The sequence below is a fragment of the Cibotium barometz genome, chromosome 43 (genome assembly GCF_041138505.1).
Source record: "Cibotium barometz isolate CiBa-2024 chromosome 43, ASM4113850v1, whole genome shotgun sequence".
In the NCBI taxonomy this organism is placed as follows: domain Eukaryota; kingdom Viridiplantae; phylum Streptophyta; class Polypodiopsida; order Cyatheales; family Cibotiaceae; genus Cibotium; species Cibotium barometz.
In genome coordinates this window covers 20,855,608-20,869,144 of record NC_141088.1, presented here as the reverse complement: position 1 = coordinate 20,869,144, position 13,537 = coordinate 20,855,608, and the positions used below count along the sequence as shown (strand labels likewise).

The following is a 13,537-nucleotide window of genomic DNA, read 5'->3' as shown; positions in this document are numbered from 1 at the left end:
AAACGCTGATGTATAAACGCTGATATATGCTCTGATGTAGGCACTGACATATGCTGAGGTGAAACGCAGATGTGAGCTTATGTAGGCCTGATGCAAGCGACAGAATACAGCCTGATGTTGGCTGATGAGAGACCTGAAGTAGGCGGCCTGGACCAGCAGAGGAAAACGCGGATGAGAGCCTCTCCTTGTAGGCAGCCAGATGGTAACTAATATGGCGATGAAGTGGTACCGTGCATGATGAGGTATGGGCAATGCTATTTATAGTAGAGGGGGGTGCTAGTCAGTCACCATAAAGGTGTAGGCCAGCACCCAAGACAAAAACCCCAAAAATATGAAATATAAAATAACCAAAAAAATCCCTTTTTAGGGCTGGAAAAGTGTTGTTTCTTCACACCCCCTCTCACGCCAAAAAAGGGACCATGAGAGAATATGAAAGAAGATGAAGTATGCCAGGGTCCCACACAAACACAATGGCAGAAGGAATGTATCCCCCTCTGGAAACAAGAACTGATAAAGTCAGAGAGGGCGATCGTGATGGCAAAGGTGGTGTGGATGAGGTGATGTGCATGGGTTGATCGTCTTCCAAAATATGATCTTGAACAGGATTCTCCAGTGAGTAAGAAATCTCATTCCCTATGTGGTCCAGATCAGAGTTAAATGGAGAAGCATCTTCTTGTGAGAAGAATCGGTCCTGCAGGAGTGCGGGTAGACGATCCATGCTATGTTCTCTCGAGGTCTTTAATCCCTCTTCTCACTGTAATATGCGGAAGCTTAACTTCAATACTCAGAATTCAGCACTCTTTTCGCGATGGAAATTAACGCACAAACTGAAAGGAGATGTGCAGAAAATAGAGAGAGAGAGAGAGAGAGAGAGGGAGGGAGAGATGGAGAGGACACAGTATTGGGTCCCAATTACCCTCTATAGGGCCCCCACCACGGATGGTGTATTTGCTTTATTAGAATGATGTGAATCTGAAAAGAAAATACAGAATTCTTGACCTTTCTTAGCTGGGAAATCCCTACCCTTGACCTTCAGTTCTCCACCCCTTTGCTTAGCAACTCCCTTGGCTTGTCTAGCCCTTGATTTGCTTGAGCTCTTGGTGAATAATGAGATGATTGAATGGGATTGTGGCCTCCACTATTTATACTACTTCCCAACAACAGTCGGCCAGTAGATAAACAGGCGGCCAGTTCTAAATGTCTCCCATGACTGAGATAATAGCATTAAATGCTGGAAAAATCACCTAAAATGCTGCGCATTATTCCCTAGATGACTGGGCATCATGCGCTTACTTCCAGAGGGCTGGATACAGCCTTTGCCCACATTCCAAGGGTTGCGCAGCCTGTATGGGCTACCCCATACCTGCCCTACGGCCATGTAAAGGCTGTGAACTCCTAGAATTTGCCTTATTCTTGCCCTAGGGCTATCCCACAGTCCCAGATGTGGGCTGATGTGAGCTACAGCAAAACGCAGGTGTTTGCTGAAGCAAAACGCTGATGTAAGCTGATGTATAAACGCTGATATATGCTCTGATGTAGGCACTGACATATGCTGAGGTGAAACGCAGATGTGAGCTTATGTAGGCCTGATGCAAGCGGCAGAATACAGCCTGATGTTGGCTGATGAGAGACCTGAAGTAGGTGGCCTGGACCAGCAGAGGAAAACGCAGATGAGAGCCTCTCCTTGTAGGTAGCCAGATGGTAACTAATATGGCGATGAAGTGGTACCCTGCATGATGAGGTATGGGCAATGCTATTTATAGTAGAGGGGGGTGCTAGTCAGTCACCATAACGGTGTAGGCCAGCAGCCAAGACAAAAACCCCAAAAATATGAAATGTAAAATAACCAAAAAAAAATCCCTTTTTAGGGCTGGAAAAGTGTTGTTTCTTCACACCCCCTCTCACGTCAAAAAAGGGACCATGAGAGAAGATGAAAGAAGATGAAGTATGCCAGGGTCCCACACAAACACAATGGTAGAAGGAATGTATCCCCCTCTGGAAACAAGAACTGATAAAGTCAAAGAGGGCGATCGTGATGGCAAAGGTGGTGGGGATGAGGTGATCTGCATGGGTTGATCGTCTTCCAAAATATGATCTTGAACAGGATTCTCCACTGAGTAAGAAATCCCATTCCCTATGTGGTCCAGATCAGAGTTTGGAGAAGCATCTTCTTGTGAGAAGAATCGGTCCTCTAGGAGTGTGGGTAGAGGATCCATGCTATGTGCTCTCGAGGTCTTTAATCCCTTTGCTCACTGTAATATGCGGAAGCTTCGGAGAAGAATCGGTAACTTCAATACTCAGAATTCAGCACTCTCTCGCGACGAAAATTAACGCACAAACTGAAAGGAGATGTGCTGAAAATAGAGAGAGAGAGAGAGAGAGAGAGAGAGAGAGAGAGAGAGAGAGAGAGAGAGAGAGAGAGAGAGATGGAGAGGACACAGTATTGGGTCCCAATTACCCTCTGTAGGGCCCCCCCCACGGATGGTGTATTTGCTTTATTAGAATGATGTGAATCTGAAAAGAAAATACAAAATTCTTGACCTTTCTTAGCTAGGAAATCCCTACCCTTGACCTTCAGTTCTCCACCCCTTTGCTTAGCAACTCCCTTGGCTTGTCTAGCCCTTGATTTGCTTGAGCTCTTGGTGAATAATGAGATGATTGAATGGGATTGTGGCCTCCACTATTTATACTACTTCCCAACAACAGTCGGCCAGTAGACAAACAGGCGGCCAGTTCTAAATGTCTCCCACGACTGAGATAATAGCATTAAATGCTGGAAAAATCACCTAAAATGCTGCGCATTATTCCCTAGATGACTGGGCATCATGCGCTTACTTCCAGAGGGCTGGGCACAGCCTTTGCCCACATTCCAAGGGTTGGGCAGCCTGTATGGGCTGCCCCATACCTGCCCTACCGCCATGTAAAGGCTGTAAACTCCTGGAATTTGCCTTATTCTTGCCCTAGGGCTATCCCACAGCCCCTCCATGGCTGGTGGGTTTAGCCTGGACCTTCCTGTACCTCATGGGGGTGGTTCCACACCATTCCCATGCCCACGCTAAGATCCGCGGTAGCCCTATGGGATGGCCCCTTGTCCTAAACACTAACTACTCAGTGATCTAGCATCCGGTAACATACCAGATACACAGAATCATTGACATCATTCTAGAGGGAGACTTACAGCGCGGACTGGCACTGTTTCATGTGCAGGAAAGTGCACACCTGACCTTGGACTCCTGTGGAGGGCAATCCACGCCTAACCTCGGACAACTGAGATGGATCCCTAGCTGACTCGTCCCGGACTGGGCTCACATGGGACCAGTTCACCATCCCAAGTCCTGCACCTTCTGTACAGAAATGTCTACGTGGCATCCAAGTGCAGGATGCACGTGACATCCCCTTCTGCTTAACTTGACGGAAGTTGTATAGCCTCCAAATAATACTTCAATAACGTCGGATAGTCTTTGAAGAACTTTGTCGAGCCATACCGCTTCATGGGTTCCTCGGTCCTGAACTGTCGTAGTCTTCGGCCTGAGCCATGCTTGAAACGGTGCAGAAGGATCTATTCTGGAACCATAACTTCTGCTTCATCAACAATGTCTGGTCCCGTTTCGTCTTTGACCTCTAAAGGGGGTGGACCTGCATACGGCTTTAACCAACTGACATGAAATACATCGTGCATAGTCCAACTCGGAGGTAGCTTTAACTGCATAGACACCTCATTAATCTTTTTCCTGATGGAAAAAGGTCTGAAGCTCCTAAAAGACAACTTTGGGCATCGCTTGCCCACCTACTTCAATCTTTGCTTCATAATCTGAAGATAAACCTAATCCACTTCCGAAAACTTCATATCCCTTTGGTCTTTATTGGCCTGTCGAGTGTAGGCCTCTTGCGCTTTAGCCAATCTGTCTTTTACTGACTCTAAAATCTCCTGGTAAGACTCCGTCACTCTGTTCCCCTCCGGTACTGACGACAAAGTCCTGGTCAACAACGACTGGAGAGGTCTTCCAAACGCTGCCTCATATGGAGTCCTGCCAATAGCTGAAGAAAAAGAATCATTCAAAACAGCTTGAACTAAAGGCAAATACGATTCCCACTTACTTTGCTGATCGTGGAGGACCACTAAAGATAGAAATAATTAACACATATCAAGTGGTTGCAACTTGGACGAAAACTTCAGTATCAAGTTGCTTAAACGTTTGGCAAAGTACATATCTAACTTTTCAAATGTGTTAGAAAGATATCAAGGTTTTCAAATTTAAGTTTCCAAAAACTCAAAAGGTTTTGCGAGCTTTTGAAACTCTTTCAAGAAACAATATTCTGTGATGACTTTTAAGGTGCACATATTACATTTTCAAATAGATATAGGTCTTCTATGCTAACTTTCTAGGTGTTCATAATTGTTAAGTATGCATGTAGAGAGAGATATATATATGTGTGTGTTTTAAAGAATATCATTATTGGTTATTTATATATTTTCAATAAACAGGTTCAAGAAGTTCATATGTGCATAATAGATTAAATAGTATTTTTTATCAAACGAAAAATAGACCACCCTAAAGATAGGTCTACCTTGGTGGATAAATTTTCCTAGATGTCTTCCTCCCCCCTCCCAAACACCACACATGCTTGTGTGGTAGCTGGTCTGGCAATTGCACTGCTTTTTTGGATAGAAAGAATTACATTACAGTCAAAACCATTATTATTGTTTGGTAAAAACAACCAAACTCTCGTGATTAAAGTAAAACTTTCTTACGTTACAGAGGCATTAAGGTTCTTGCATAAAAACCAGCCTCTCCTTGAGATTTACAAAACAATTGGGAATTCTTTTTTACATCAAAGATCATATCTTGAAAACTCTGAATGAGTCCATAATCTTTCGTAGATCACCTTCCTCCTTGGCTAACACATACTTAGGAGCTTGTAATCTCAGCTCATATAGCCTGCTATTCTCTACACCTAATACAGAAAGATATCTCCTGTCCCACTCTAGCTGCACAACTCTATCTTGTGGCATTACAGCCAACTGCTGATTGTTTGCATAAGACTTCACATTCACCTGCTCAACACCAAATATAAATGCTCTGTGAGTTTTATGCTCACGTGGAGGGAACATACGATATCCACCTTAAGAAACACCACAACACACGTTCTGTTCCATACAATTATGTTAAAAAAGTATCATTCACTTGGGCAAGAACAAGGAAACCAAACACACTGGCTTCAAGACTAGGAATATGAAAACATCAAGTGCAATAATTGCACATTAGAACACATATAAGCCGTGCAAAAACAAAATAATCTACCTGCATAGCTGCACCTCCCCAAGCAGTGGACATTAGCTCCGTGCATGATGGCATTGAGGATGACAGATCATGCGCCCCAGTGGTTTCACTGGCCTCATTACTCTCTATATTCACAGGGCAGAGTAGTACGCAGGCCTAATCTCTATCGCTTTTTTATCTTCCATGTTTATGTTTATGATTAGTTTACACATGAAATGAATGTAACAGTTTTGGTCTCATAGACCCATTTGGTCTTTAGTAGTCACTAATAAAATCTCTCTCTCTCTCTCTCTCTCTCTCTCTCTCTCTCTCTCTCTCTCTCTCTCTCTCTCTCTCTCTCTTGCATCTTTTAGGGTTTTTTGCCTTTCTAGGGTTTTGTATCTGCACGGTTTAGAATTTCTCAAATTTTTGGGTTTTCATGTAATAGGGTTTTTGCACTCTCTTTGTATTTTTGTCTTTTAGGGTTTTTGGCTCCCTAGGGTTCTTGCATTTGTAGGGTTTAGAATTTCTAGATTTTTTGGGTTTTTATGTATTAGAGTTTTTGCACTCTCTCTGGATTGCTTTCTTTTCTACTTTATCCTTCCAGCTCTTCCCCTTGTAATGTCTACACAAACACAGTCATGGAAACCACACCACCAAACACATGCTCATAGAAGAAATGGGCAGTTTGGGAAGCTGAAGGCCTTATAGGCGGAGGCATATGTGGCAGACAAACAGGACAACACTCAATCAATGAGCTTGACTTTGCATGATGGGTTCCTCATTGTGAGGGGCATCTTGCTACAACGCTCAGACTATTGGCCTTATATCTCTAGTTCATCATTGTACATATTTCATGATAAGTAATACAAGAGAGACTAGGTCATCTTCTCTACTGTGCATTGAGCATGAAGAAGAAATAGTTTTTTGCATGGGTTTAACTATCTGACTAGGCGCTAATCACAATAAATACATTTCTCGCAAGCACCCATTTTACAGTGATTGTGATTAGGCGCTAATCACAATCAATCAATCATAAATATGTTTCCACAAGCATGAAGAAGAAACAGTTTTTTGCATGGGTTTAAGTCTTTGATTAGGTGTGCAAATCACAATCAGTCAATTATGTTGCATTTAGCATGAAGAAGAAACAGTTTTTTGCATGGGTTTAAGTCTTTGATTAGGTGCTAATCACAATCAGTCAATCATATATACGTTGCCGCAAGTACCCACGTTACATTGGTATCAAAGAGTCGGGTTTTGACAGAAAGACTGCAGCTTTTTGTGAGGGCAAAAGGATGGAAGGCCCAACAATACGAGAGATCAAAGTAAAACCACACACCATGAAATATGTGAAAGAATATATATAAAAAGGTGAGTGCAGATATGTACAAGAGCCCTCATAAGAGAGGACTCTGAGCAAAAAGAAGACTATTGCAGAAGCAGAGAAGGACGTCGGAGCTGAAGCACGGTCCATGATGAAGGCTCACGTCGAAGTGAGGCAAAGTACTCCGAGGTGATAGTGGCAGCAAAAAAAGGTAACGTCGATGACAATGATGGAGGTGTAGTCTCTGATGACATGGGTGCTGCGTACCTGGAGCAGAGAGGACTGCCGTCCCGAGTGGTGCAAGCTCTGGTGACACGGGTACTGCGTACCTGAAGCAAAGAGGGCCGCTGTCGTGATGTGTAGCAGAGAGGGTTGTCGTCCCGATGTGTAGCAAAGAGGGCTGTGCCAAATTGCATAAGATATGTTCGATGTGAGCCCTGATGTATGCGCTGAAGAAGGCTGAGATAAACGCTGATATAAACCCTGACGTAAGCCTGATGTAAGCGCAGATGTGGGCTGATGTGAGCTATAGCAAAACGCAGGTGTTTGCTGAAGCAAAACGTTGATGTAAGCTGATGTATAAAAGCTGATATATGCTCTGATACAGAGACTGACATACATTAGGAACTCAATGGAGTCTTCTTGCGCCCTTTTATTTGGCAGTTTAAGGGAGTCAAACCTTTTCTCTTAAGAAGAAACGTTTTCTAATTTGAAGCTTCAAAACGGCTACTTTATTCGAATTTGAATTTTGGGGGAAAAATGGAATTTAAAATCTAGCGGATAAAACCATATCATGTAACATATCTATGGAAAGCTCTTGATGCGTAGATCACGGATCTGTAATCTCCGCTCAAATCGGAGCTTGTATGTAGAAGTTATGGAGGTCCGAAAATTGTAAAATTACCTCCCCCCATTTTTGGGGGAAAAAGTGCACCCTTTGACCACTCTTACACCTCTCTTACAAACCATTGGTTTTTGCTTACATGGCGGGCTCCTATTTGTCAAAAAGTTAAACATTTCCATAACCTCATGGCAAATTAAAGGGCCCAAAAAGACTCCATTGAGTTCCTAATGTGCTGAGGTGAAACGCAGATGTGAGCTGAGGTAGGCCTGATGCAAGCGGCAGAATACAGCCTGATGTTGGCTGATGAGAGACCTGAAGTAGGCGGCCTGGACCAGCAGAGGAAAATGCAGATGAGAGCCTCTCCTTGTAGGCAGCCAGATGGTAACTAATATGGCGATGAAGTGGTACCTTGCATGATGAGGTATGGGCAATGCTATTTATAGTAGAGGGGGGTGCTAGTCAGTCACTATAAAGGTGTAGGCCAGTAGCCAAGACAAAAACCCCAAAAATATGAAACATAAAATAATCCAAAAAACTCCCTTTTTAGGGCTGGAAAAGTGTTGTTTCTTCACACCCCCTCTCACGCCCAAAAAGGGACCATGAGAGAAGATGAAGTATGCCAGGGTCCCACACAAACACAATGGCAGAAGGAATGTATCCCCCTCTTTAAACAAGAACTGATAAAGTCAGAGAGGGCGATCGTGATGGCAAAGGTGGTGTGGATGAGGTGATGTGCATGGGTTGATCGTCTTCCAAAATATGATCTTGAACACGATTCTCCACTGAGTAAGAAATCCCATTCACTATGTGGTCCAGATCAGAGTTTGGAGAAGCATCTTCTTGTGAGAAGAATCGGTCCTCCAGGAGTGCGGGTAGACGATCCATGCTATGTGCTCTCGAGGTCTTTAATCCCCTTGCTCACTGTAATATGCGGAAGCTTCGGAGAAGAATCGGTAACTTCAATACTCAGAATTCAGCACTCTTTTCGCGACGGAAATTAACGCACAAACTGAAAGGAGATGTGCAGAAAATAGAGAGAGAGAGAGAGAGAGAGAGAGAGAGAGAGAGAGAGGCAGAGATGGAGAGGACACAGTATTGGGTCCCAATTACCCTCTGTAGGGCCCCCACCACGGATGGTGTATTTGCTTTATTAGAATGATGTGAATCTGAAAAGAAAATACAGAATTCTTGACCTTTCTTAGCTGGGAAATCCCTACCCTTGACCTTCAGTTCTCCACCCCTTTGCTTAGCAACCCCCTTGGCTTGTCTAGCCCTTGATTTTCTTGAGCTCTTGGTGAATAATGAGATGATTGAATGGGATTGTGGCCTCCACTATTTATACTACTTCCCAACAACAGTCGGCCAGTAGCTAAACAGGCGGCCAGTTCTAAATGTCTCCCACGACTGAGATAATAGCATTAACTGCTGGGGGAAAAATCACCTAAAATGATGCGCATTATTCCCTAGATGACTGGGCATCATGCGCTTGCTTCGAGAGGGCTGGGCATAGCATTTGCCCACATTCCAAGGGTTGGGCAGCCTGTATGGGCTGCCCCATACCTGCCCTACCGCCATGTAAAGGCTGTAAACTCCTGGAATTTGCCTTATTCTTGCCCTAGGGCTATCCCACAGCCCCTCCATGGCTGGTGGGTTCAGCCTGGACCTTCCTGTCCCTCATGGGGGTGGTTCCACACCATTCCCATGCCCACGCTAAGATTCGGGGTAGCCCTATGGGTTGGCCCCTTGTCCTAAACACTAACTACTCTCAGTGATCTAGCATCCGATACCATAGCAGATACACAGAATCACTGACATCATTCTAGAGGGAGACTTACAGCGCGGACTGGCACTGTTTCATGTGCAGGACAGTGCACACCTGACCTTGGACTCCTGTGGAGGACAATCCACACCTAACCTCGGACAACTGAGATGGATCTCTGGCTGACTTGTCCCGGACTGGGCTCACATGGGACCAGTTCACCATCCCAGGTCCTGCACCTTCTATACAGAAATGTCTACATGGCATCCAAGTGCAGGATGCACGTGACATCCCCTTCTGCTTAACTTGACGGAAGTTGCATAGCCTCCAAGTAATCCTTCAATAATATCGGATAGTGTTTGAAAAACTTTGTCGACCCATACCGCTTCATGGGTTCCTCGGTCCTGAACTGTCGTAGTCTTCGACCTGAGCCATGCTTGAAATGGTGCAGAAGGATCTGTTATGGAACCATAACTTCTGCTTCATCAACAATGTCTGGTTCCGTTTCGTCTTTGACCTCTGAAGGGGGTGGACCTGCATATGGCTTTAACCAACTGACATGAAATACAGCGTGCATAGTCCAACTCGGAGGTAGCTTTAACTGCATAGACACCTCATTAATCTTTTTCCTGATGGAAAAAGGTCCGAAGCTTCTGAAAGACAACTTTGGGCATCGCTTGCCCACCTGTTTCAATCTTTGCTTCATAATCCGAAGATAAACCCCGAAGATAAACCCAATCCGCTTCCGAAAACTTCATATCCCTTCGGTCTTTATTGGCCTGTCGAGTGTAGGCCTCTTGCGCTTTAGCCAATCTATCTGTTATTACTGCCTCTAAAATCTCCTGGTAAGACTCCGTCACTCTGTTCCCCTCCGGTACTGAAGACAAAGTCCTGGTCAACAATGACTAGAGAGGTCTTCCAAACGCTGCCTCATATGGAGTCCTGCCAATAGCTAAAGAAAAAGAATCATTTAGAACAGCTTGAACTAAAGGCAAATACGATTCCCACTTACTTTGCTGATCGTGGAGGACCACTAAAGATAGAAATAATTAACACATATCAAGTGGTTGCAACTTGGACGAAAACTTCAGTATCAAGTTGCTTAAACGTTTGGCAAAGTACATATCTAACTTTTCAAATGTGTTAGAAAGATATCAAGGTTTTCAAATTTAAGTTTCCAAAAACTCAAAAGGTTTTGCGAGCTTTTGAAACTCTTCCAAGAAACAATATTCTATGATGACTTTCAAGGTGCACGTATTACAATTTCAAATAGATATAGGTCTTCTATGCTAACTTTCTAGGTGTTCATATTTGTTAAGTATGCATGTAGAGAGAGATATATATATGTGTGTGTTTTAAAGAAAATCATTATTGATTATTTATATATTTTCAATGAACAGGTTCAAGAAGTTCATACGTGCATAATACATTAAATAGTATTTTTTATCAAACGAAAAACAGACCACCCTAAAGATAGGTCTACCTTGGTGGATAAATTTTCCTAGATGTCTTCCTCCCCCCTCCCAAACACCACACATGCCTGTGTGGTAGCTGGTCTGGCAATTGCACTGCTTTTTTGGATAGAAAGAATTACATTGCAGTCAAAACCATTATTATTGTTTGATAAAAACAACCAAACTCTCGTGATTAAGGTAAAACTTTCTTACGTTACAGAGGCATTAAGGTTCTTGCATAAAAACCACCCTCCCCTTGAGATACAAAACAATTGGGAATTCTTTTTTACATCAAAGATCATATCTTGAAAACTCTGAATGAGTCCATAATCTTTCGTAGATCACCTTCCTCCTTGGCTAACACATACTCAGGAGCTTGTAATCTCAGCTCATATAGCCTGCTGTTCTCTACACCTAATACAGAAAGATATCTCTTGTCCCACTCTAGCTGCACAACTCTATCTTGTGGCATTACAGCCAACTGCTGATTGTTTGCATAAGACTTCACATTCACCTGCTCAACACCAAATATAAATGCTCTGTGAGTTTTATGCTCACGTGGAGGGAACATACGATATCCACCTTAAGAAACACCACAACACACATTCTGTTCCATACAATTATGTTAAAAAAGTATCATTCACTTGGGCAAGAACAAGGAAACCAAACACACTGGCTTCAAGACTAGGAATATGAAAACATCAAGTGCAATAATTGCACATTAGAACACATATAAGCCGTGCAAAAACAAAATAATCTACCTGCATAGCTGCACCTCCCCAAGCAGTGGACATTAGCTCCCTGCATGATGGCATTGAGGATGACAGATCATGCGCCCCAGTGGTTTCACTGGCCTCATTACTCTCTATATTCACAGGGCAGAGTAGTACGCGGGCCTAATCTCTATCGCTTTTTTATCTTCCATGTTTATGTTTATGATTAGTTTACACATGAAACGAATGTAACAGTTTTGGTCTCATAGACCCATTTGGTCTTTAGTAGTCACAAATAAAATCTCTCTCTCTCTCTCTCTCTCTCTCTCTCTCTCTCTCTCTCTCTCTCTCTCTCTCTCTCTTGCATCTTTTAGGTATTTTTCGCTTTCTAGGGTTTTGTATCTGCAGGGTTTAGAATTTCTCAAATTTTTGGGTTTTCATGTAATAGGGTTTTTGCACTCTCTGTGTATTTTTGTCTTTTAGGGTTTTTGGCTCCCTAGGGTTCTTGCATTTGTAGGGTTTAGAATTTCTAGATTTTTTTGGGTTTTTATGTATTAGGGTTTTTGCAATGTCTCTTTGGATTGCTTTCTTTTCTACTTAATCCTTCCGACTCTTCCCCCTGCAATGTCTGCACAAACACAGTCATGGAAACCACACCACCAAACACATGCTCATAGAAGAAATGTGCAGTTTGGGAAGCTGAAGGCCTTATGGGCGGAGGCATATGTGGCAGACAAACAGGACAATACTCAATCAATGAGCCTGACTTTGCATGATGGGTTCCTCATTGTGAGGGGCATCTTGCTACAACGCTCAGACTGTTGGCCTTATATCTCTAGTTCATCATTGTACATATTTCATGATAAGTAATACAAGAGAGACTAGGTCATCTTCTCTACTGTGCATTGAGCATGAAGAAGAAATAGTTTTTTGCATGGGTTTAACTCTCTAACTAGGCGCTAATCACAATAAATACATTTCCCGCAAGCACCCATTTTACAGTGATTGTGATTAGGCGCTAATCACAATCAATCAATCATAAATATGTTTCCACAAGCATGAAGAAGAAACAATTTTTTGCATGGGTTTAAGTCTTTGATTAGGTGTGCAAATCACAATCAGTCAATCATGTTGCATTGAGCATGAAGAAGAAACAGTTTTTTGCATGGGTTTAAGTCTTTGATTAGGTGCTAATCACAATCAGTCAATCATATATACGTTGCCGCAAGTACCCACATTACATTGGTATCAAAGAGTCGGGTTTTGACAGAAAGACTGCAGCTTTTTGTGAGCGCAAAAGGATGGAAGGCCCAACAATACGAGAGATCAAAGTAAAACCACACACCATGAAATATGTGAGTGAATATATATAAAAAGGTGAGTGTAGATATGTACAAGAGCCCTCATAAGAGAGGACTCTGAGCAAAAAGAAGACCAGTGCAGAAGCAGAGAAGGACGTCGGAGTTGAAGCACGGTCCATGATGAAGGCTCACGTCGATGTGAGGCAAAGCACTCCGAGGTGATAGTGGCAGCGAAAAAAGGTAACGTCGATGACAATGATGGAGGTGCAGTCTCTGATGACATGGGTGCTGCGTACCTGGAGCAGAGAGGGCTGCCGTCCCGAGTGGTGCAAGCTCTGGTGACACGGGTACTGCGTACCTGAAGCAAAGAGAGCTGCTATCGTGATGTGTAGCAGAGAGGGTTGTCGTCCCGATGTGTAGCAAAGAGGGCTGATGTCCCATGGGCTGTTCCAAAACGCATAAGATATGTTCGATGTGAGCCCTGATGTATGCGCTGAAGAAGGCTGAGATAAACGCTGATATAAACCCTAATGTAAGCCTGATGTAAGCGCGTGGGCTGATGTGAGCTACAGCAAAACGCTGGTGTTTGCTGAAGCAAAACGCTGATATATGCTCTAATGTATAAAAGCTGACATATGCTGAGGTGAAACGCAGATGTGAGCTGAGGTAGGCCTGATGCAAGCGACAAAATACAGCTTGATGTTGGCTGATGAGAGACCTGAACTAGGCGGCCTGGACCAGCAGAGGAAAACGCAGATGAGAGCCTCTCCTTGTAGGCAGCCAGATGGTAACTAATATGGCGATGAAGTGGTAGCCTGCATGATGAGGTATGGGCAATGCTATTTATAGTAGAGGGGGGTGCTAGTCAGTCACCATAA

At 43.5% G+C, this 13,537-nt stretch overlaps 1 protein-coding gene across 1 annotated transcript; it reads right to left on the bottom strand.

Annotated features, from left to right (window-relative positions):
• Positions 1 to 10,614: 10,614 nt before the first annotated feature.
• On the bottom strand, positions 10,615 to 12,713 carry LOC147613676 (psbP domain-containing protein 1, chloroplastic-like). The gene is made up of 2 exons (XM_086781628.1): positions 11,407 to 12,713; positions 10,615 to 11,159 (listed from the first exon to the last, which is right to left on the bottom strand). The coding sequence occupies exons 1-2, from the start codon at positions 11,458 to 11,460 to the stop codon at positions 10,944 to 10,946; spliced, it is 270 nt and encodes an 89-aa protein (XP_086637754.1). The 5' UTR covers positions 11,461 to 12,713; the 3' UTR covers positions 10,615 to 10,943.
• Positions 12,714 to 13,537: the final 824 nt, after the last annotated feature.

Excerpts from the sequence above, each read along its gene's own strand:
- LOC147613676 (XM_086781628.1), bottom strand. The coding sequence starts at position 11,460 with ATGCCATCATGCAGGGAGCTAATGTCCACTGCTTGGGGAGGTGCAGCT. Across the intron at positions 11,160-11,406 it reads GGGGAGGTGCAGCTATGCAG|GTGAATGTGAAGTCTTATGC; the intron begins GTAGATTATTTT and ends GGTGTTGAGCAG.